Here is a 25,790-nt window from a genome sequence, read left to right as displayed (position 1 = left end):
CTGGGATGCCCAGGCTTTTGGGGAGAGGGAGGGGGCAGGAGGCAGAGCACAGACAGTGCAAACCAAAGTAAGAAATAAACCAAGTAAACCAAGGAGAAGTAATGAGGATGTGCAATAGCTGGGGAATATGTGCAATATAGGTAGGGAAGTGTGAAACACCACAACTGCAATGCATCTTTGAGTCGCGCACAATCCACTACAATGATTTTTGCTTGTTGTTAAGTGCAGGGAATGATCATATATACTGACAAATGGTACTACCTGTGCTGTTCTTTGGTTGCTATAAGTGGGCTATTTGAGGACAGTGAACTTGTGAACTTATCCAGCTGCAACATGGATAAATGCACATAGCGGAAGTGCTCCTACTGAACCTTGAAGTTGAACAAAACCGTCTTCATCAAACCAGAAAAGCGATGCAGTTTTGGCAGAACGGTATCAAACCAGTCTGGTGTTTCAGAGGCCGCAGGGTTCTGCTGATTAGCAATTCCCACTATGTAATGTTGGCTCTCACTGGCAGTGCTATTAAAGGGCCTCTTCTGGGCAAAGTCGAGGCAGAGCAGTTCAAAAAAATCGAAAGGTCAGGAGAGAGGGTCAGGCCGTCGCAGCAGCCCCCACACAATCATCCAGAGGAAAAAGGAAACATGTAAGCGTGTTTGTGAAACTTTGTCTGCACTTTGCCTGCAGTTCAACTGAAGACAAACTCCTTCAAACTTGGATACCGAGTCTTTAATCTTTATCCATATCAGTATACTGCGTATCTCTCATTAAGTTGATGCCAAGGATGCAATCTGAAGACATTTGTTTCTTTATTTTCACCTTACAAGACACAGGATCTTACTATTTCTCTTTGTCACTCTCAGCTTTATCAGAGAGCTTTTGATATTTTTCAGTGTAGGAATGTAAAAGTGAACTCTTTATTTGTACATGAGAAAAATACATTTAAACATAAATCAATTTTGAGGATGCACAGTAATAAAAATCTTAAATATTGTAAGCTTCAGCTAAAAGTAGCATTCCAGTTGACTTTTTTCTATCCGTTCTAAAAAAAAAAAAATATCAAGAAATGTAATCTAACCCAACAGTTTGGATCCATTTGATATCTGCTGGACAGTACTTACCTGAATCAACTTTACATCTCTTTCTCTCTCCTTCCAGAGGATTTCAGATTTGGAAGCCGAGGTAACGAGTCTCAGCGAGAAACTCCAGGGTGCCCATGCACATCATAAGCAACAGCTGGCTGAGTTGGCACTACTCCGGGAGGAGGAAAAACAAAAAATGTTCCTGGACAAAGAGGCATCCCTGGACCGACTCCGCTCTGACATGGAGTGCATCCGCAGCGACCTTGAGACAAGACACCAGCAGGAGAAGGACGCTGCGCAGGAGAAGGTGGGTGAACGGTAGGAGGGAAACAATGAGTTTCCAATAGGATACTGTCTGCATACATCACATTACTTTACTCTTTACTGCCTATGTGGATTAATGCCAGTTTACATTAAAGTGGAAACAGTTAAACCCCCCCCCCCCCCCCCAACTCCCCACTGGTTGCAGTTGGCATTTTTCTTGGCTCTGCTGTCGCTAATATAACCAGATCATTTTCTGTTTCCTTCAGAGTAACAACTACCGACAGTACTGGACAAAAGTGTGGGTTTAGTCACTTAGTCTGTACTGGAGATATGAAAGCAGATAGAAATGTTCCAGGCTGACTCCTTTTCCCCAGGAGACGTTGTGCCTGATGGCAGACAAAATAACATAGAACAAAATAACATAGAACATCTTAATGCTGGTGGTGTCATTATTTTGTAGCCATTACATTGTGCAGTCAGCATTTATTTTGCACATTACTAGTGCCAGTTTAAAGTCAAAAAATGACACCTTTAACGTTAAAGCGAGTTGAATGGGTAGTTGACTGCAAGAGAGGGGGCATGACACATCTTTGTTTGGCTTCGCAGTGCACAAGCACTGATTTAAGACAGTTTTTCAGCCTGTGGCTGTTACAGCATGTTTTGTTATATTGTTTTCGCAGTATTCCTGTTCAGACAATCAAGCTTGTTTTTATCATTTGTATGTATCACTTACTTCTACTCCCACTCTCTCTCTGAGCATCTGCCTCTGCGTGCGTCTCCTTCTCCCATAGATATTTGTCAGAGAACGTGTGAACAATGTTGTCTCCCTATCAAGCTGTTGTTATTCATCAGTGTTGTCAGTGAGAACAGGTTGTGTTTGTGAGTCTGCGTGTGTGGGACTGGGACAAACTATATAGCACTTTTATGCAAAGCCTTCTGCAAGTCACTTCTCATTCACATATACACCACACCGATGGCAGCAAGTTATCATGCAGAGTGCCAGCTATCAGGAGCCCAGTGTTTTGCTTAAGGACATGTGGACAGGAGGTGCCAGGAATCGAACTGCCTCCTGTGATTAGTGGACGGCCCACTCTACCTGACAGGCCCACGGGTGGAGGAAGGCTTGGTTAAGTTCACCACTGTAGCAAAGATCTGCTGCAACCTGTTCCTGGTGTGTTTGTGATGCCATTCAAGAAGTATAAACCTGTTTATCTTCAACTTGTGAATATAATACCTTTTAATAATAATAGATTTATTTTTATAGAGCTTTTCAAACACAATATACATATAGAAGATATAACTATATAAGTGAAATCCATAAAAAGCAAGTTTAAAGAAGGATTTTGTAAAGGTGCATTATGAAAGAATTGGCTGCCTGTTAAAATTAAACCCAAAGCAAATAAGGAGCAGCACAAGGAGTAACCGCTGACTGTCTAACTGTAGCTGCTGTTAGCAAGTAAGCTCAGTTAGCCTTGAAGCTAGCGGTCAGGACTGAGAGCTCAGGAACCAGATGTGTGTTGTTGTTAAACAGCTAACACAGAAGCATTAGAGTGGGGTGGGCTGGGTCTAGTTTGTTTGCATTCTAACTTCTCTGCTACATAAATAGACGTCATAACATTAAACAGTTATTTTTCACATTCTGCTAAGGATTTTAGTTTGTATTTTGAATTTTCTTTAGATAAAATTTTGACATATTGCCCCTTTAAAGCGTCTCTGTTCACCTCCAGCAGGTCATTCCACATCTGATGGGCCCAAATAAGATAATGGGTATAAGATAAGACCCAACCCAAAGGGCCTTATAGCTTTGCTACAGCTTATAACTGTTGTTGTATTTTACTACGTCCTGATCCTTAAACAGAATGTACAATAAGATAATGATGCTATTAGCATTTGTACCACATGTAATTAATGTATTTGTAGAAATCAAGTCATTTGGTTGACCCTCTTACCATCACAGGATATACCGACATAGCGGGGAATCCACAACATTATCAGTTTAGTCATTGTCTAGCTTTGCTTTTTGCTATCTTAGTGAACCAGGAAGTACTTCAATAAGAACCTCTAAGCCCCCCCCCCCCCCCCCTTCCTTTCTCTCTGTCTGTTCCATGTTTGCTCCCCTCTTCTCTACAGAAACTGGACCCAAGGCTGGGAAATCACTCATAATCTTGTGCTGGTCTAGCAGGAAGCTGACCTAAGGTGGTGTTGATCAGAACCTAATCCCTCGGCAGGGCCCATCAAAGAGAGCATTTTTCATTAGACACCATCCCGCGCCAGCTGCGCAGCATTAGCCCGGGAATGCAGGGACCTCCAAAGCACCCAGACGGCCATTTTGGCTCCATATGGCACACAGAGCCAGAGGTACTGAAGGGAGAGAGGGCCGAGGGAAAAGAGTGTTCTTATTACAGGGTAATCCTCATTTGAAGAAATCATGCCATCTCTATCAGTCCCTTTTTTGATATATGAAAGATGTTTTACAGCTAAGAGTTATTTTATCCTGCCGCCACACTTTAATTCCTCTCTCTCTTTGCTCTTTTTCCATACTCTTGGACAAAAATGACCCACAGTTGTCGCGGAATCTGGAGCCGATTCAAAGCAGTGTGGCTGAATGTTGAACTTAAACTGATAACACTACAAGCAATGTGCTAGTTTTACTTTTTATGAAAGAGATAAATGATTTTTCCATCCTTTTTTGTCAGCTGAAAGTGCACACATGCAAAAAAAAAAAAAAACTCACCAAAGGTTGAGCGTCTTACTTTCTCCCCTTTTTTCTACTTTCTAATCTGTCTCCAAGTTTTACTTCGGAGTGGGCAGGGAGAAGTTTCACTACTTCGTTGTGCCCTGCTTTTTTTTCACATGGGATTGAAGTCAGCCAGCTCTCAGATCCATATTGACTGGTTCGGCCTGTTTTGTAAGCTGAAAATTTCTCATTCTTTTGATGCAGACAGAAATGCTGTCCTCTGCAGTCCACCATGCTCTTGGAAGCAGAGCCTGGGCAGGCCAGCTTTTCCTTTTTTTTTTTTTTTTTGAACACATCTCCCAGATCCTGGAAAAAAGGCCAGAGAAATCCATTAAATCCATGAATGGATTCCCATCAAAGACGCATGCGTTTAAGGGAGAGACAGAGGGATACAGGGGATGGGGGCGGTGTTGGGAGTAGACAGTCGAAGCTGTTGGAATGAAATAATGAGAAACAGAATATCAGAGGAGATAAGATCAGACGGTAAGATAGTTCCATGCATTTGAGCTGCATCAGAAAGATGGCGAAGGAAAAGTGATGGAGGGAGGCTAAGAAGAAGGTGTGTGTCTGTGTGTGTAGTGGGGGGTGCTATTGAAGTTTATCTTTTTGAATGTGTGTGTGACTGTGTTCATGGGTGAGACTGAGCACACACAACCTCAGACCTCCCAATCTCCGTTCTCCACTGAGGGCCCTGTGAAGCTGCCTCTGTGCCTGATAAAGACACCTCATCTCTGGGCCACAGCAAGCAAGAATCCTGCCTCTCACACCACCACCACCTCCTTATCTAACTTTTTTTATTCTACTCCACACCTTCTCCGTTCACCACCACCACCACCTAACTGTGGCAAAACCTAAAACACTAGGGCTGTCCGTAAAGAGTTGGCCTTACTCGTCAGGGCTTGGCTTTGACGAAGTGTGGGAACACGTTTTTTTACCACATGCTCACGCTCTTCTGTATGACCACTAGCTTATAAAACACAGGTAATATTTTCAATCTGTGCTGAACGAAAGGAATTATATAAGCTTAGAGTTTAGTTAGTGGAGAAAAGGTCTTTGTGTTGGACCTCTTCACCTAACGCAGCTGTGTCCTACTCACTCCCCGCTTGTCAATACTAGAGATCTGAGATATGGTGAGACAAAAGATCAGAAGGGCTCAGGTTAGATAGGAAGTGAATAACGTCTGGAACCTTGAATTAATATTTTCTCTCAGTCTGGAGAGCATGGCTCTTTGAACTGCAAGAGGAGATTAAATGTGCAAATTCTGTTTGATATGTTTGTTCGGACTGGAGAGTTTGTGTGTAAGAGCGAGAACACTCATTCATATGTACTTAGTATGTTTACATATTGCACATGTGTGTATATGGCTGTTAATTGCCAAACACCTGCGTAATAAAGTGGGTATGCACAAAATACACACAGTGACAGAGGACGGGCTGAAGCATCTGCCAATGATTCCTCGAGCAAGTAGTAGAAACACAAAGTCTGTGTGTGTATGTGTGTATTTGTAGTACTTCCATTTGTGTGTGTGTGTGTGTGTGCACGTGCATGCCTACTTTCAGTTCAGATCAAAGGGACAGGGCATTTCATCAAACACTAACCAAGTGTGACAAAACCACCTGGAGGCAAACATCAGCCAATGAGAAGGCAGGTTTTTGGCATGCAGTAGCCAATCCCTACACCCCCTGTCACAGCAGCAGTGTCCCTCTGGCACATGGTCCCACATGACTTGTTGACATGAAAGGCACGACAGTGCTCACTCTTTTCTCTGACACACACACACACACACACACAACCACACACACACAGGTATTGGCATTAGAAAGCTGTGGTATGAAGGCCTCTGTCTTGCAATTAGTCCCTTTTATCCCCTGCAGGGAGATGAAGTCTATGTTCATCCAAAAACTTGAGAGAGTCTTCCTTTAAAGTTAGGTTGGTTTTGAGAGCTGAGGTGTGAGGTTCCTTTTGTGCAACTCCTTATGAAATCAAATTGAGTTGTCAAAGCTTTTAGATGATGATAGGAATTATATATGTGTCAGTTTAGTTTCCTGAAATGCACCAACATGAAAACTTTTTTTTCCTGATTAAAATGTAGAAACGTGCTTGGGATCATTTAGTTTCATTACATTCCCAGTTAAATTGACTATTTCAGTGCACTGCTGTAATTTTAGACAATAAATCTTAGTGTTAAACTGTAAAATATCATGCCTCTGTTGCATATCTGCAAGTATTTGATAACCATATTTAAGGGATCATTGCCTAAAGCGTGTATATATAGACAGATATTTTGAAATTGGACATTTTTACTTACCAATATCGATTGTTGGTCAGGCTCTATATGAGACAGCCGGCGACACTCAAGGAGCTGATGTTCTTTGGTATCACATCTTCTAACATAAAATATAACTACAGACTAGGGAGCGACTGATATATTTTTTTAAGGGCCAGTACCGATAATTATTATCAACGAGGCCGATGACCAATATTTTGAACTGATGTTCATTTGCAGCAAAAGTCTTGATGGAAAAAAAACAGTGATGGAATGAAGTTCAATTTCCTGAAGTACTGTTTTAAGTACAATTTTCTGATGTACTTCCTTTTTCTGCTATTTTTACTACCTGTCCACTACATTTATTTGACCAATTTAGTTACTAGTAACATTGCAGATTCAGATTTTTTAAACTTTCATCGGCTATTAATTTGCAACACATCCCAATCAGGTGGTGTAATGGGCGGGATGAGTGAGAGATTGTTTCACCAGCGGCAAAGTAAATACAGACAATTGGAAAGATGCTGAATATCAGCCCGATAATCGGTCTATCCCTACTACAAACTGGACTTGGATAATGCACTGTGCAGACTCCTAGTTGACTAGTTCCATTTGATCAAATGTGTGGCCTTCTCTTGATACGATGAATCCAGATTGTCTTTTAAACTTCAGTTCATGGTGGGCTGCGGTTCTTTCATGGTGTCTTCCGTGATCATTTGTGAGCAGATTCGGTCTCCCACTCACATACGATTCCATCTGTGAGAAACTGCTGCTTAAAAGGAAACTTGTTTGTGATGAGTAACACAGCTGGGGAAGAGGATTGCAGTCGCAGTTTTAGCTAGGGCACAGACTTCAAACCCTCATTTAAGTTGTTTGGCAAAAGAAAATCATCTGTATATAACTTTTGTTTGTTGCAACAAAGCTGACTAGGCGATCGTTTTATGTGGCCCGAGACCCATCTGCTTTTGCACAGTTTGTCCAAGTGTGGACACACGCGTCCCTGACCGTCCTTATATGTGGTTCTGCTGATTGGATCTTAATGCATCTTCAGCGCGTTCTTGTTGTGCATTCACATCCATATTTAGAGCCGTGCACTTGTGAACGGACCACCCAAGGAGCTTTTAGTGCAAAACATGCACCAAGCTGATTTTTCTAGATTCTCACTGAAGTTACGGTTCCACACATTGCCAGCCTTCATGCTTTGTGCGTCTTTCCTAATTGACACAAGGAGAAAATCCACAAGTAGTGATGATACAGTATCGGTAAAGGTGATTTTGAGCGTGTATGTCCTCGTCTTCACATTAGCAGTTCAGCCCCAAATAGAAAATATACATTTTCCTCTTACTTGCAGCTCTTTTTACCCATCTAGTTTGTTTCTGTGTGAGTTGCCAAGTCTTGGCGATATCAGCTCTGGAGATGCCTGCAATCTCTTGACTTTAATGGAACTAAGCTACTCGTCCTTGAGGAGCTGTGATATGGTTTTTGTGGGTAGTTTAGTAGAAAGACAATAGTTCCTACTAGGGATGGACCGATATAACAATTTTAGACCAGTACAGTTGTTTGAAATAACTATTTGACCAATAAGTGCTACATCACTGATTTATTCTTAACTTTGTTGTCGTCATTATTTATTCTCCCTTTGCTGTGATGGAATAAAAAAAACAAACCTGTATATAAAACTAAACATTCCTCCTCTAAGCTATCTTTGTACACGCACAAATTCAATTATCTAGAACCATTCTAACCCTAGCCGAAACAATCTAGATAGACAAACAGCACAACAGGTAAAAGGAAAATTCATATTTTTTTATGGTAGTGAATTTTCTCAGCATGCTGGAAGTGAAACTAGGGAGATCTGGTATATCCATCCATCAATCCATCCCCACTCACGTTGATCCCGACACTCTATCACCACGTTCTGTCAGGCTCGGTTAGCGTACTGTTCACCCTCTCAGCCAGAAGATGGTGGTACGAGGTTGTTGTCATTGTTGTCGCCATAGTCACGTCTTGTTCTTCCCTCTTTGCCCCCCTGTCACTGCTGACTTATTAGGTTGGTCCTCTGCCACTTGGAGATACACCAAATCACATTATTCAGTCGGTCATGGATTAGACAAGGAGGAGAGAAACACAGGCTGAGGGAGGATCAAAGAGGGCCCACATTCACCTCACACTAACAGGCTAACTAGGAGACAAAGAGATGGAGGAGGCAGAGCAGAGGATCTGATTTTAGGGGAGAAAGAGGTAGTTTGAGGTGTTTGGTGTAGCGGCAGTCATGTTATTCAAATGGTGTGTCTGAATTTAGCATTCGTCTGCCGTCAGTATATGTTTACGTCATAGCTGCTGCGCAAACACACATTAAAGTGCTCAGGATTGTGTTCCTGAGTTTGTGTATGAACATATGTTATGTGTTTGTGTGCGTGTACGCATGCCCAGACCTATCTGAGCTCCTCGTTTTCCTCAGTGCACCATCGGGCCCGGCGGCAGAGAGAGAGAGCGAGAGTGACTCACCCAGCAGATGAAAGAGTCAAAGTAAAGGCTCTGCCGTCCCAAAAAAACATCACACGGCTCCCTTGCTCACTTTTTGAAGTCATCCAAGAGGAGGGAGGGAAGCGACACACTTTCTCAATCGCATTAAAACATGGCGTCAGGCAGCTCCCATCTTGTTGCACGCTATAGATTACACTTTGGTTTGAAGTGGAGTTTTAAGTGGGACACCATGATATTGGGCTCTTGTTTTTTTGGGTTAAGTTTCTAATTCAACTCGGAATCATCCTACATCTGAACATCAGGCAGACTTATTGATCAAAGTAAGGATGGAGGCATAAATAGATGGGGAAGTGAGGTCTACCTAGGAAGAAAACTAGACAGACATCACAGTTCGATCAAAGTTCAATGACCAAGTAGAGAAACTTTACATTTCCTTTAGCAAAATACAGTCATCTCAAGCTAAAAGGATAGTTCAGGTTATTCAAGTGGAGCTTATGAGGTACTTCTCCATAGACGATGTATTACCCACAGCGGATGGAGGTCTGCACGCCCCCCTGGTTTGGAGAAGCAGCAGGAGGACCGACGTAGGATACTAAGCTATGTACAGCTACGGATGGCGTAAGCAGCAAAATGTATTTTAGCCAACCTAAAACAAGCCAACCTAAAAGAAAAAAGATACACTATTTATAATGTTTTCACTGTTTTATCTTTCCGTCAGATATTCCTTTCCAACAAGAAACTGAAGCTGTTTTATCCATCCTTGCCCTGTTTAAAGGTACCAAACTCCTTTGACAAAAACTGTAATTTTACCTCAGAGAATATTTGCAAGTGTACCACTGCCTCCATCTGTTAGTTTGTGTTGATTTGTGACTTCCGTGTTTTAAAGAGTTTAAACAGATTCACCGAACTCTGTCTTCTGCTAGGTAAAATTACTGTTTTCGTCAAAGGAGCCTGCTAGCTTTGAAAAGAACGATAAAACAATTCATCATAAATTAAATATTTTGTTTCTTTTGGTGGAGCTGGGGGTCCCATGCCCAAGGTAATAGTGGGGTAAACACTGTAAAGGTAATACACTGACTATGGATAAGTTCCTCATACAACCCCACTTGAAAAAAAGCCTGAACTGTCCCTTTAAGATCTTTGCCCATGTAACAGTTTACACAAATCTGTACACAGAAAATCTGAAAGAGACACTTTTTCGGTGGATTCAAAGTCCGTCCACCTGCTTATGCTGAAGCAATCTGCGATTCTACAAGCAACTCCATCCATTACACATTCACCACCTCAAACCAATTTTTTTTCTTGACCCTGTGATGAGGGTTCGATGTTAAGCCCATTTACACTGATGCTAATGGGTGTAATTGGTTTTCTGATACCAAGAACCAGCTTGTTGAGCGCGCAATCTCTGAACATTCTGCATGTCTTGTGTGTCGGCGCGTTTTGATGTATGTTTATCCGCATATGCCTGTCTGTGCTTGTGCCCGTGATGCATTATTTCTGTACTGTGTGTGTGTGTGTCTGTGTGTGTGTGTGTCTGTGTGTGTGTGAGATGCGCGGTGACAGTGAGCAGCGGGGATTAAGAGAATCACTACTGACAGGCAGTGATGGCAAACTGTGAAATGGAAATAAAGCCTCTTGTCATTACAGCACCAACTCGCTCTCTCGCACACGCAGATACACAGCAAGACAGCAATGATTACAGACAAACGAGCAAATAACATCTCCCAGCTCTCCCTCACTGGCAGATTGAACTCAAATTGTTATGAGAGACATGCGTAGTGAACAGAGGATTGTTTTGAATGCTTACAAATACCGCTGCCACTAAAACTGAAGGCTTTGTGGAGCAATGGAGAGGGGGGGCACTTCTCTTTGAAATCAGTTCTTTTTTGGAGGGTTTTCAAGAAATGCACCCCATAAATCAGATCCTTAGTGTTCATTATATGTCTTGCGTGTGTAGGGTGAAAACGTGAACAACCATTAAATTAGCGTTTTTACTGTTGGTGAGTCATTGTTGCACAAACACGTCCCCTGTCCTCCACCTAATCACCTGTCAGTCGGTTGTCGAAATTGTCCTTGTCTGTGCATGGAGTGACATCATCCTTGCGTCAGTGGCTTTTACGATCTCCTATCAGAGTTCAGCTGTAGGGCGATGCTGAAAAACCATAATTGCTCTTTAGCAACGCGAGATGATTGGAAACATATCGGGGGGGTAAAAATGCCATATGGAGGCAATATCCTGCCCAGGACTGTAGACTGCACTATACTGGAAACAGACACACTTGACTTGAACGCACACACAGATAGAGTTATCATGTGTTGGCTGCATTAACTCTATCGAGAAATGTTTACTTTGGTTTCTTCCTCCTTTAGCAGCGGTTCACTTCATACAATGGGACTGCACACCTTGAGCAAATTTCATTTCCAGGCCGCTTTAGATCAAACTCTGGCTCTGAGCTTGGCCTTCACGCATCCTGTTTGTCCGTTGTCCGTGTTTGAATAAGCTGTGTGCATATCTTTGCTCAAGTGTGTGTGCGTGCGCATGTGTGTGAGAGAGAGAAAGTTGTCACCCTGTTGTCCGCCACCCCGTCTGTCCTTTTTTAAGTGTGCACTGTGTGTGTGTGTGTGTGTGTGTGTGTGTGTGCGTGCGTGCGTGTGTGTGTGTGTGCGTGTGTGTGTGTTTGGCCAGGTTCCCACTGCAGATTATTAATTAAGTTCTGGTAAGCGGTGCATGCCTTGCCTTCAGATCCACTTCCACTCTCTTCAGCACACGCACACACACACAGGGACCCGCACAAAAACGCACACACACACACTTCAAAGCAGCCGCACTCCACACACAGCTAGGATTAAGAGGCGATTGAAGAGCCTGATACAGCCTCAAAGTGCCTTCAGCACCAAAATGCCTTTGGCAGGGCACAGGTAGTCTCTTTGAAAGTGCTTACACACACACACACACACACACACACACAGAGATGGGCTTTTAATTTAACTCTGATTTTCTCTTTGTATTTGTCACAGTTCTGTTGGGCTATTTTTCCTTGCATGTACTATCCATATCTTCATCTATTTCCAGCCATTTTGAATGTGTGTCTGGATGGTTGAGCTGTATAATGTATGATGTTGTATAATGCCTTCCTGCTAAATTCCCCCGAGTGGCTGTAGGTAAAAAGGAATAGGCTAGTAGCAAGCTCTTTATGTTTTTATGAAACATCTGAGCTTGTTTGCATGTCAGTATGGCCATATGTTTTCCATGAATCCACTCACGCGAAAAACACAGGCATGTACAGTCACCTCATTGCCTCACAGTCAATTGTAGAAGTGATGGTGATGTATAACTTTCTTGTAAACATTTTCACTAATGAGCCACATTTAAGTCTCATCTTTTGCTATCACTCCTCTCAGAAATGTTGCCTGCTTGTAAATGATCCTTGAAGAAAATCTCATAGCAACCACCACAGGGTCATTTGAAGTGCGATGCGGTCAGGATAGAGTACGGGGTGGGAATCGCAGAGTAAAAGCCGTCTCCCACAAGTGCGAAAATGCGATGCAGCAATATGGAAAGTTGGCATACGTTTTTTCTGCATGACAGCTATGCACACCGGGTCCAGTGCGAATTACCCGCGGTGCCTTGTTCCAAATTCTTTCCTGTTACTCCTTTTTGCGAGGTACACTTAAAGGTCAGATTCGGGTCATTTACATCCAAATCCCTCCCTGGACCACAAATGCCCCTCTCAATGACCAACTTGTAGCGTAATCAAGTAAATATCCGCTCTGTTAGCATCATCGTATCCCAGCCGTTGGGTGATCTCAAACCATTGTCCTTGACTTGGTTGTTGAGGTAGATGCTGTGAGACCAAATTGAAAAGGTTTTCTCCCATTTTGACCTGAACATCAGCTAGAACAAGGATTTCATCGGTTGAACATTTCAGCAGACATTGAGGTTGTCCAATTTTCAGACTAAAATCCATGCTTGGTTTGAAAAGGCTTAAGCTCTGCAATTCTCAATACAGTACAAGACGAGAAAAAAGTTGCCTTAAAAGGGAAAAAAGCTGGAATGATGTATTTATTTTCTGCATGGGGGTATCAGATTAACAGAATTAGACAAGTGAGGTAAAATAAAGTACAAGGAAATGTATAGAGTTTTACTTAGTTCCTCTTTCACACACACAGACTGCAACTTGTCAGTATCCACGTTTGCCATCATTCCAGTGTAAAACAGCCTTAAACTGTCAGAAGTCCAAACTGCAGAACAGTTACTGAGTTAAAAAGCTTAACGGAAGGATGTAACTATGCTACTGAAATCTTTTCAATCTGTGTAACTCCGCACTGCTTAGTCATTATCCCCCTGTCGTCATCCTAGTTATTTAACTTCTGCTTACTTTTTTCACTCATTTAATTAGCGCCACCACGAGGAGTCATGAAGTAGTGACCCAGTAAGTCAAATTTGCAAGGCAATCCACTGGGAGCGCTGGCATCTCTTAATGAAAATATCAGTATTTGGCACGAGTGTATCAATAATGTATCGCAAGATGGAAATTATTCAATATATTGCCATATCACATTTTCTTCCAGCCCAAGGATGGAGCTCTTTCGCAGCAGCAAAAGGAGACAACAAATGTTTCAGCTATAAGGAAAAAACATAGAAAGCCTCCTTTTGCACCCCACTCCCACACACAGTCCTTCCTCTCTCGCCTTTTCTACATCCTTCTTTGTCTAGCCCTCTCTCATCAGCTGCTATAGGGCCCCTAGGGACGAGCAGGCTGCCACTCAAAAGAGTCCTGGCGCAGGAAGACAGGCCGGTATCCTTGGTGATGGCTCACTGTTTCAGCGGTGACAGGTGTGACCGCTCCGAGCAGGACGGCGTGTTTGTCAGGAAGTGTTTGGATGGGGCGCAGAGTCCAAACGCAGCTCAGGTGTTGATGGCTGCGAGGGGTGCGTTCATTGAAACGGTGTGTTAGTGGGTTGTCTGTCTGTCACCGGCTGTCAGGACAAGAAAGCGTGTGTGTTTGTGCGTGTTGGTTTGTGTGTGTTGTTTGTGTGTGTGTGTGTGTGTGTGTGTGTGTGTGTGTTTGTGTGTAAATCAGGTTTTTTATATTGGTATTTTAATGTTTCCTATGTTCAATAAACAGGAGTTTCCAACAAATAAGTGGTGTTATACTCAAATGTCATTGACATTGCAAGCTGCTTACTGGGGTATAGAGAGGTTTTTTTCACAGTTTTTAGACTAGATGCAGAGAAATCAATTCAACAAGTGTAGCAGGCATGCACTGATGCAAAAGAACCCAGTTATGTGGTATACAGTAAACATAACCACTTGGCTTTTAGTAAAAGGGTTACTATGTAGTTTTGGTCGAGACATTTAAACTTGCCTGCCTTTCAAATAATGACCTATATCCCACTTTAATTCGGGCCGTAGTCTTTCTACAGCACTTGTATAGACCCTGTCACCTTGTATACAGGCAGCCAGCCATTTACATCCCCATAGAATTCCAGCACTTCACACCTCATTATCTCACTCCACTTGTTCAGCCTATCACTGAAACTCTGGCTTCACAACGCGGTGAGCTGAACGGAGACAGATCTTGTATTAGACACTCGCGGTCTTTGCTTCCAGCTGGCTAGCTTCCATAGAGCAACAACTGAAAACAAAGAGAGGAGCGCCGCTCAATAAACTCCTAACAACAATCTCCATTCACTCGGTTTCTGTCTCCACCATGTTGAGTCTCCCAGCTTCTCCTGATCGTTTCTCTTTTTTCCTCCAATGGCCAAGTGGCAGCCTCACAGTACCTCCCCCCCTTCCACTTGCTCCCCTTCTTGTAAAGTGATGAATTGTTGGCAGGGGATCAAAGGGGAGTGGTGCTCACTGTGCACCATGCCCGTCACTACCTGCTGGCACACATGAACCTTGGGACGGGCACTGTGCCAAAGGGGCCACAGGCCTGCGCCGTGGGGACACGCTGCCAAGTGGCAGAGGTCAACATGAGTGTGTTTGTGCGTGTGTGAGCATGGGCAGATTGGGTGGGTAACGTGTGCACTTCCTGACAGAAGATTCAATTTCACAACCACCTCTCTCTTTGTGTCTCTCTATCCGTCTGTCTGCATATCTCTTTCTCACACTCCCCTCTCCCTTTTTGTTGCAGACCAACAGCAGGTTGAAGCAGATTGAGAAGGAGTACAGTCAGAAGCTCGCAAAGTCTGCCCAGGTAAACACTTTTTCCTCTTCTACCCTATTTCCCACCCCTTTCATTTTATATTCCTCTTTTTCCCCTGAACCGCATGAAAGATTCGTCAAATGTACAGATGGGAGGGTTGAAGAAAGCACACATGAAAACACACGCACGTGCACACATACTTGAACTCGCAGCAAGCCTCCCCACCCTCACCCTGGAGCGCATGTGCACAAACACACATCCCGTGTCATATGGGCATCAGCGTTGAACAGAGTTTCGATAAATAAATCTAAACGTAAAAATAGAGACATTTGTGTTAAGTAAAGGATATCTAAATCTCTGCTGTCTGGTGTCCAGAGGTGTTTCACCAAAGTGTTAATGTGGGCCTTTTTAAACACAGGTAAACATGCTTGATGTCATGTTAGCAGCAGTTTGTGGTGATATGTTGCCCCTAATTTGTTTTGAGTGTGAAGTGGCCAATTCTTACATATTGCACCTTTTAGGGTTGCATAGAAGCCAATGACAATGTCACGGTAGTTACTTTTTATATATTTCACTCCAGTCTCTCCTTAAAACTGATGGCAACCGAATGATGAAGTGCTGCTTGAATGGGGACAGATGGAAAACGTTTACGTGCCAACATCCAGAACTTCAACGTGCGTCGTAGCGTCATGTTTCATATCTGTCTACTGCTTAATAAAGGTGTCTATGCCGAAAAATTTTTTTTTAAAAAAACAAAAAAATGCCTTTATTGTCACAGCCTAGTCATGTTACACTTCAAAAACCAACTAAGACGGGTTTTGTTACACTTCACAGTGTCTTCTGTGTTGGAACTAATTTATAGTTCAGTCTATGATTTGACCCTTTGATTATCATATCATCAAATTAGCACTGGATGAATTTGATATATAATCGATTTGTGCTGTGTATTAACTGTGTTCTTTTTCTTATATATAGAATTATAATCAGATCATATATTGCAAATATGAGAAGTTTACTGACTCTTTCTTCAACTCTCACCATGTCATCTGTGATATCATGTGGCGCAAGTGGAAGTAGCATGTGCAGCATTGTGTATATCAGTATGACACTTTGACTGCGTACATTTTGTTTTACTCAGTTTGTCCCTTTTCATTGGCTAGTTTTCTCTTCTCTCTCACACATTACCTTTTTTTTTCATCCCCATACCTGTTTCCCTTCCTCCCGCCATGGCATCATCGAGGGCCATATGTTAAACATTACTGCTCGTCTCCTCAGACTGAGCCCATTTAAAACTGAGGTAATTCTTCTCCCCCACCAGGTATATAACTTCCAAGGACACACTCTGTCATTCAGAAAAATGTCTCGGAGAGTTCAGGCCGCTTCTCCCTCCCCAGTTTAAAAGATCCAAAACACTAAGTAGTGTTTACATTACAAAGGAAAAGAGTTTTCCTCTTGATTATGAAGCAGGGTAAAATATCACAATCATGTGGCCGTAATTGCGCCTCGTTACCCAAAGAGGAGATTCAAAGGGGGGGGTGTTGTTTTTCTTTCTTTCTTCTCTTTAAATCCCCCCATTTTGGGTTGGCTGGCAAAGGCACAGAGTTGAAAGCGGGGTTGACAAGCAGATGTTGTGAGAAAACGGTAGCTTATTAGGTTACACAATGCTCGACTTCAAAAGAAGTCGGATGCTGTGCGAAAGTTCAGCCGTGTTTGCCCGCTATGGCGGTGCGGTACGCCACCGCAGACAAAGCAACAAGTGATTAATCCTCTGTTTTGGGGACACAAAGCTGGCACAGGTTCAACAAACAACACTCTCTCTGACATGAGAGAAAAAGGCTCACAGAATTCAACACCTTCGCTGAAGTGTGTTGTTATACGGAAAGGTTATGCTGAAGGTGTGGGTTTTTGGTGCAAATACATTAATATGCGTGATTAATGCAGGATATTTGTCGTGGGCTTGGGCGGCTTTGTTTTAAAAGGTAAAGGTGGAAGCCTCCCTCAGGGCGACTCAGTCAAATGTAAACAAGAGGCCTTTGAACCTCAAAGGCTAACCCCAGTTGTTAACCCCTCCGTGTCTGACAGGGGGCATCGCTCTTGAGCTCAACTGCATAGCTAATAGCCCAATTAAAAACATACCACGCCATACATTATCCTGAGGGGGCTGGAGACGCACCACGTAAGGGTATATGTTTACATGCATGCGCGCACACACACACCTTTCTCTTGGCTTTTGTCTGCCTTTCTCTGCCTTTCTCATTCTCACACACACACACTCACACACAGACTCTCCTAATTAGTGTCTGTACGATTCAATCCTGTGTGTTAAGCGTCTAGCTGCAAGTGGTCCTCCTGGGTGACCTGTGAACTTAACAGGGCTGTGCTCTCTTCCCCCACTTAATGATCAGGCTACAGTGGGTGGTAGCTTCGGCACTTGTGGGAGATCATTACTTTATCCCTGACCGTCCACCATGCGAGTAGGTAGGAGGCGGAGGAGAATTTGCCATGGGAGGTCCAGTGCATTAGAGGTGCCATGTTCAGGAAGAAAGGGGTCGAAGTTCACCCCATATGCAAATATAGCTCATTTATTTCTGCACAATAGTGGTTGTTAAGTTCCACAGACAATGTTCACATGTGACCTCTTGGGCATGTATTAACCAAATAGGATCTTTTGCATTATTTATTCATTTTGATGCATTTTCACTGCTTAAAAAAATACTTGAATACAGTAATGAACCATCCTGCACTGTTTATGCTCATGATTAAAGTTGCTTCAGTCCGTACTTGTATGTTAACAATGAATCGTATGTACTTGCGTAATGTGACAGGGGGTCGAATGTAGGGATGAACCAGCAGAGAATCATCAACCGAGAACTCGACATGCCATTTTGCTCTGTATCAGGGCTTTGTTTTGGTTTTTACAACCCTCAATTTTTTTTTTTTCCGGCTCATCCCAGTCAACATTGTTGACATAGTTGGCAACTGTTTCGATAAAATAAATTAACACTATTGAACATTGTGGAGCATTTAACAAGCAAAGACCAAAATATTTCCTCCAGCAGTTGGTAGAGACCAGTAAATAGTTAAACAGGTAAAGACTGGACTTGGATTAATCACAAATACAACAGGTCATATAAACAGGTAATCTGACAAATTATTATCATTTCACCACTTCCTGATTGATTAGCAACTGAAAAGTTGATAGATGTTGTTCCAGTGGAAATCTGGAGGGAGAACGAGTCATATTTCAAGATCAAACAACACATTTGATAACCAATTAGCTTACGTTAGCATTTAACCACTTCCTAGCTAATATTACTGTTCTGTTATATCCATTGCGATTCAGGCACAGGCTTATATAAAAGTGTCTAAGATGTGCAATTATTAATTTACGCCTTTCATATTTTATCATATAACACTATCGAACAGTAGCTATAACTAGGAAGTGGTTGAATGCCAACGTAGGCTGTTGTCTAATGGAGGCTGATCCAATATGTTTATATAAAAGTTTTTGTGTAGATGATTTAGTGATTGGTCAAAAAATTTGTTTCTCAAATATAAAGAGCATAGAATGCAAAAGAGAGGTGATAAAGTGCTTTAAAATGTTGCAGATTAGATTTCTGTCAACTGATTCTGTCATTGACTTATCATTTTGGCTCCAATTCTTTGGTACATGACACTCTTTGGATGTTTTTTAAATCACTGAACAAATCAGAATTGTCTTGGCAATAAACCCTCTGAAATCTTCTAAAATGTTTGATAACTATTGAACCACTAATCCTTTCCATATGCTTTCAAAACTCATGTATAGTGGATCCATTCATCCATTCTCAGACAAAGCAAATGTAGAATTTGGACTTTAATTGAGCCAGACTGAAACTTAAGATTCTCCTCGCTTGATGCTGAAAGCTGGAATACAGTAGGTTAGGAATAACAAAATAAATACAGCAGAGTCAGGCGCCCCAAAAATTGTTCTCAGTCTCTGACCGCTGCGCTTTTTCAAAACTAGCCAACAACTTCTCGCACTTGTTAACATTGCAGAGAATCTACGGTGGCCATCATTATATGATCATTCACCTTTCTGTTTACAAACAGTTGAATAAACACAGACCTGCTCATTCTCTTCTTTTTTTACCTCAGGTTCATGGAGAGGTAATCCCGCCTTTAGCCCTAAACAGAGATGCTAGTAGGCTGGGGGAAAAGACAAGTCTCACCAGACCAATTACAGACTTAAAAAGGCCTGGCTGGCTATCAGACGGAGAGAAAGGTGCTGTGGCGTGTATTTATATATATATATATATATATATATACAGGAATAACAAGACAGACAGCTGAGTTCACTAGTTTAGTGTGCCGCCACCGCCTGGGGCTGCAGACCGGCAGATGCAGGGAATCCATATTGCAAAATAATTATTACGCCCAGAGAAGATGTTCCATAATAATGTGCCATTTGTTGCTTTCATGTGGCTTTCCCACTGACAAAATAAGCCTAATCTCCCTCTCATCTCTCTCTATCTGTGGTCGAACCCACACCACTCAAACTCCCACACAGTGTGCAGATTCCAGCAGGGCTAGTCCTCCAGAGCTTGAACACAGTAAACAATTATCTGTCTAGCCCAAAGCTAGCAGCACCCCCCCCCCCCCCCCGCACCTATGTCTCTTTCTCTTTCGCCTCGCTCTTTTCCTTTCCCTCTCTCTTTTACTCTCTCTCATCTCCCCTCTGCCTTTCCCTGACAGTGGCTTAAATAGAATGTTAATTTTGACAGGAGGATTTCAAAGCTGAGGCAGTTCCTTTTCATCTTGGTGTGCACCGCAAGTTCACCAACACAAAGTCACTCTGCTCTTCAAAAGGAAGTTGTTTTTTCCTTCCTGTCTATTTTTTTTTTTTTTTTTTTTTTTTACCTCCCTCTTCTCTTTCTGTCTCATCTCAAAAAAGACACAAGACATGAGACTCTGGGAAAAGCAGTGATTCAAGGTGATTGTGTCTTCCACCCGAATCCATGACAAATGTGAGAATCTGTTGTCATTGTGCGAGACCAGTGAAATGAAGCAAACCAGCAATTTCCTGCAGGGAGCGTTTTGCATTTTGCGTCTGGCAACAGGTTGATTGCATAACAGACATTAGCATAAAAAAGTACGTCTAACTTATAAACAAGAGCTGACATACAACTTCATTGTTTAATTTACTCACTGACCAGTTTGTTTAACACGTTGTGGTCAGTTGTCTCTGTGCTGCTTAGTAAAATCAAACACTGTTTTTGTCTCACCTTTAGTTAATTGCGGAGCTGCAGACGTCTGTGTGTGACTCAAAGGAGGAGGCTGTTCGTCTGCAGCAGGCCATGGAGAAGCAGTTGGAGGAGACGAATGCTCGATGGGATAAAGAGAGGAGAACAATGACTCAGCACGCCGATCAGGCCAACAAGGTTAGTGTCTGGCACCCACAGGAGACCTCTCACTTAATCACACTTAAAGGGTACCTCCACCAATTTCACACGCGCGTTTACAAGTGTCAGAGAGGACAACTGCACGTGTGAAAAAAGTAGTTTAAAGCCTGTTGTGTCTCCAGAGGAAGCTACATTTGATCAAATGAATTGCCTATAGCAATGTCAAATTGCATCGTGGGTAATGTAGGTGCAAGGTTTTGAAAAGCAGTCCACCGGTATAGCATTGCACTCCTATAACACTGTTGGATATGAAATGATGATAATCGGTACAGCTGAACCAGAGATGACACCTTTTTTATTCTCGTTTTCATACCCAGGCAAATTACCCACAATGCAACTCAGCCACTGAGTGACATCACTGGAGGAAATGTATCAGATTTGCAGCTTCCTCTGGAGCCACAAATGTACTTTATACTACTTTTTTTCACATGTGTGGTCGTACTCTCCAATACCTATAAACACACTTGCACTAACCCTTTTTTTGATCATACGAGAAACAACATTTCTGTCCTTTTTTTCCATTTTATATGACTGAAAAGTGTACTGGATGTTGCAAAGTTTCATTCCTCTACACATAATTTGGTCAGTAGTGACGTGTAGGGGTTTTTGATTACATCCCATAATGTTATAAATAGTGTTATTGAGTTGTTTGATTAAGTCATTACTCGCAATAATCCAACGCCCACAAAAAGCTGAGTCTACATAAGCAGTAAGTTAAATCTGACTACTACATATTTTCTTTTTACTTGCCTCTTGCCACTTCAGTACATGTAAATACACTATCAGCTACAATGGAAAGGATTAAAAACTGTACTTCTAGTCGCGTCTGCACAAGCTCCAGTCAACCTTCAAGGTGTCTGCCATTTTATCCATTTCTCTTTATCTTCCTATCTTCTCAATCTCCTTGCAGTCTTATGTGCTTCCTCTCCTGTATCAGTGCTTAGCAGTGTTCACCTGCAGAGGCAAACCTTTCGACTCAGAGAAAGGAGGCGGGCACAGCGGGGGGGTCGGTTAACCGCATCCTCCAAAAAACCTTGTCTGGATTTGACTTTTATAGAGTAGACACGGGTCGCTTTTTCTTTTGTTAAAGCACAGGCCACGGTTTGTATGCATGTGCGCTGTCATTTTTATGGCTGGTTGCAAACTTCATAGTGTCTTTAAGTGGCTTGTGTGCTCCGTGTCTGGCAGAAGCTTATAAAGCTGTCTGCTGCACCCCACTTCTTCAGTCACAGTCTCTCTGTATCAGACACCATTACCTTTAACTTTTCTCACTCACTGTTTATTCTGTTCTACCTAATTAAACCTAAACATGAAATTCTGTTATTAGAAATGAACACTTTTTTTAAATGTGCAGATGAAACACATTCTGTTCATTGTTTTTCCTGTTCTGTTCCTTGATCTTCATCCTCCTCCATGTAGATTTCTCTTTCGGACTCACAGGATCTTTTATTCTGCCTCTTGCCCTTAGCAACCAGACTGGGACACAGTGGCAGTTGATTGGGTGTGGCCCACTAAATAAAGAGTTGTTGTGTCTGGGATCAGGACGTGTTTCCAAACACAACCTTGTCTGTTTGTGGTTGCAGCTGCCCCGTATAGCAAGGAGGCAGGTCTGTGAGTCTCCCTTTAGGTCTCCCTCTCCCTACGGGCAGCCCAGACGCCCCCTCGCTCAGACACCAGCTCTCTCCTAAAGCAGCCAGTCTGCTCTGAGATGGCTTGCCTCACGCCACGAATGTCAGAAATATCCAGATTTCTACTGTTATCAATGCACGGTTTACAGTAAAGACTGATAGTGGTTCAGACGCATTCACTGTGCTCAGATTATGATCAACAAAGCAGCAGGAAGTCTTTTCAAGTGGCGTTACACACATGCAAAGCACTGTGGGACGTGAGCTGCCGACCCGAAGTGGGACAATGAAGCGTCAACTTATATTGAACTGCATAATATTTCTATGATGCAGCTATTGAGTGACACTTAAAAGTAAACCTCATGTGTAATATTTGCCAAATTTAAAAGAAAGTCCAAAAAATGAAGAATTTGTTGTCGGCACTGTTTGAAAGTTTATATGGGTGGTGATAACTTAACAAATTACAACAACTTAAATTATGTTAATTTACTAAGGTAGCCTGGTGACTTTCTCCACTAGGACAGAGAAGTAGACAATATTGGTTAGGCTTTACTGTATTAGGTCAGTATAATGTTGTCTTTTTATTAATTATAGCCTAACACTTTTTAATTAAACACTTTAGAAGTTGCCGTGGACGTTTTGCAAAGACTCTCAACAAAAATTGTGAGATTTTCTTGAGGGAGTCCGGGGATTCTGTTGTTACTATTCAGTGGTGAAATCGGTTGAAACCGACAGTGTGTTCACAACATCTGCCACATACCTTGACAGGTTAAGTGAACCCAAACATGTAATTCGCATTAAAGTGACCCAAATGGAAATCGGACAGCATGTAATCCATTATGCCTGTTGTTGTGGCTTATCCTTCTTCCTGTTTCACAACAGACATCAGTTGAGAAGTCCTGCCGCCCAGACCACCTCTGGATATGGGCTGAGTGATCTCAAATGCCTCCTCAGTGCGTCACACTTGGTGCATTCATACCTGTACTTGTAGCTGTCCATTTGTGATCGGATCACCCAGGACGGATGTTAAAACCAGGTGTAAACAAGCTCTTAGATAGACATAATTCATCCCTAATTTACTGTAATCACCATGAGATGTTTGTCATTATGTTGTGATGTTTCCTGTGGATTTAAATGTCACTTTCAGGGAGACTGGGTGACACTGACCCTGGCTACATTTGCTTATATTGTAGCTATGTTGTCTTGTAATCTAACTATATCATCACACACACACACACACACACACACACACACACACACACACACACACACACACACTCCCAGCTGTAGGCTGTCTTAGAAGACACAGGTCTTGGCATTTGTGTTGGTAGCAGACAAAGGCTTTCTGTTTGCATTATCTGTGTCCTCATTATTATGATCCCCCCTGTATTAACCACCCGCTAATGAGACTCCAATTAATGATTAAATTGCTTACTAAAGGCCAGACATGAGGGGGAAGAAGACAATCACTGAAGGAGAGAGGTAACATCGGTCAAACAGCAGATAAAAATAAAATTAAAAAATAAAATAGAGTTGGTGTTAACTTGAAAGCAGAAGGAGAGGATAAGGCTGAGATGGTAAACAATGAAGGGGAAGAAAGAGCGGGAGGACCGACAAAGGGATGGAGGAAGTGTGAGGATTGAGACAGCAAACAGAAGGACAAGGGAAGAAAGGGGGAGCGAGGGGAGAAAAAGAAAGAAATGGCTGAGAGCTGTCAGTGGGCCATCGGAGGGAGTGTGTCGCCTGCTGACATTGTTTCCATGCTGCTCACTTCAAAGGGCTCGGATTATGAAGAGAGCGAGGGGCTTCAGACAATGGGAGGGGAAGAAAATAACATCAAAGTTAGCCGCACATTTGAATCGGGATAATCCCAAAACAGTTGTTCTGGATGCATGCTGCACCGGATCAGATGTCCCTTTTCTGTTTTTTTTCCTCCCTTGCCAGCCCCGTTCTGCCGTTTCTAGCCCAAATTTAGCTCCCTTTGCGACTCTACTGTACTTGTGACTTCTTAAATGTGGGTGTTAACTGCAGAGACCTTTGTATCTCGTAAACCCCTTTTTTTAGAACAACTGTAGTACAGTTAAGTATGTTCATTATATGGGTTTTTTTGCATAACTGACGTTTAGGTGGAGGGGTATTTTTGTGTGGTGTGCGTGGGAGCATGTGTGTGTGTGTGTGTGTGTGTGTGTGTGTGTGTGTGTGTGTGTGTGTGTGTGTGTGTGTGTGTGTGTGTGTGTGTGTACATACAGAATGCTTCACCGTGTGCCTGCCTGGCGTGTGTTGTCACAGACATGGACAGTGGCTTTGCATTGCAGTTTGAATAGCAAATAGACTACATATCAAAGTGGGTGTTGTAAACTTTAGCACACGTGAAGTGAACAAGCTGGTTAGTGCAATGTCCAGGTTAATGAGCAGGCACATCAGTGGGGCACCACATACAATAGCTTTGCTGTTTTGTTTTTTTATCAGAGATTTTTCAAATTAAAGCTCCTGTGCTGTATCTCAATGTAGGAGAAGAGCTAATGAGCCATTCGCAGCAGAGTCCTGTGATGTTTTTGGTTAAAAAGAGCTAATAGCTAATCAAGCTAATGGAGTTAGTAGCTTACAGCTAACAGAGCTAAACACACAGCAGGACTGAGAGTTACTGTTCAGAGGATCATGAAGTGCCTAACAGTGAACTGCAGTTTAAAGTAACAACACAACCCATTTATATTAAAGGTGCACTACGTAGTTGTGGGGGAAAAAATAATCACAAGAGAAAGATCTTCACTGAATGATTTTTATGCCTAAATAAACAAACTATTTTCTTTTTATGACTGAATAAATAAACTGACCTCAAAGGACAACATCATTTCTTAACGTTTTACTTTGTTTATATTTGGCGGACCCTGCCACCTTTCTAGCTTCAAACATTGATCTTGGAACTTTGTTTTCCTCTGAGCTTGTTTCTTCAGTTATGGAAAAAATAAATATTTCTGGGTTTGTATTATTACCTAATTAATATTGTAAATATTAGAATTCTTAGTTTGAATTTCTTGTCCAAAACGTCTGAGTGCACCTTTAAATAAATGTATTGAAGTACTTCAGCTGAGCTAGTACTTTTAACTGACAACTATAGATGATCATAACAAACTTAAAATAAAGAACATTTTGTTTTGGGGGATGGGTTGCATTCACTTTGCGAGATTCAACAATGTACTTCTGATCTAAACATAAACACATCCATCCATCAGTAACAGGAAGCCACGGTGTCACACATTAGACATTAGATAAAGATAATCTGAGTTTTTGTAAATTCCCCTTCTAATGTTTCACCTCACTTCCTGCCTTTGTTCGCTCTGTATGATCTCTCACATGGAGTCGTAGTCAGTTGCAGCCGGTTATATTTAGGTTATCAATTATCTTATAACAGTGTGCAAGGAAGGAGTGTGTGGTTTTAATGCACTGTAACCAGGTCGGTGTCAAAGGACTGTGGAAGGTGAAAGCAAGATGAAAGCGTCCTATTTGCTTTCAACTGTCCAGTCTATTCATATCAGGTAAGGGCTTTGGGAGCCAATATGGAGTAAGCCAGTGTGAAGCGTTGGGGCATGGCCAGCATTACTTTTTTTCATGTCGTCTGTTTTCCCTCCATGTGGTGTCTCAGTTTAAGCGTGTCCATTTGTGGATGGATTTTGTCTTTGATGAGACGCAGGGGTTTGAGTCGAATGTGAAGTTTAATAGTTAGGTTAGCGGGATTACT

General features: G+C 42.3%; 1 protein-coding gene across 6 annotated transcripts in view; it reads left to right on the top strand.

Annotated features, from left to right (window-relative positions):
• Nucleotides 1-25,790, top strand: part of cep112 (centrosomal protein 112) — a 107,324-nt gene that overhangs the window by 61,204 nt on the left and 20,330 nt on the right. For 4 of the 6 annotated variants that reach the window (XR_003982748.1, XM_030408352.1, XM_030408349.1 and 1 more), the window contains 3 exons: nucleotides 1,156-1,386; nucleotides 14,974-15,036; nucleotides 20,256-20,405. Coding sequence is in view for 5 of the 6 variants with exons in the window: in XM_030408352.1 (XP_030264212.1) it covers nucleotides 1,156-1,386; nucleotides 14,974-15,036; nucleotides 20,256-20,405 (444 nt within the window). In the remaining variant the exon portion in view is untranslated. Of the gene's footprint in view, nucleotides 1-1,155; nucleotides 1,387-3,473; nucleotides 3,611-14,973; nucleotides 15,037-20,255; nucleotides 20,406-25,790 lie in introns of those variants that run through there. The other 2 variants (XM_030408351.1, XM_030408353.1) reach the window with 2 other exon arrangements.

The sequence above is a fragment of the Sparus aurata genome, chromosome 23, assembly GCF_900880675.1.
Source record: "Sparus aurata chromosome 23, fSpaAur1.1, whole genome shotgun sequence".
In the NCBI taxonomy this organism is placed as follows: Eukaryota; Metazoa; Chordata; class Actinopteri; order Spariformes; family Sparidae; genus Sparus; species Sparus aurata.
Note: the sequence above shows the minus strand (reverse complement) of the source record. Positions and strands in the feature narration are given on the sequence as shown.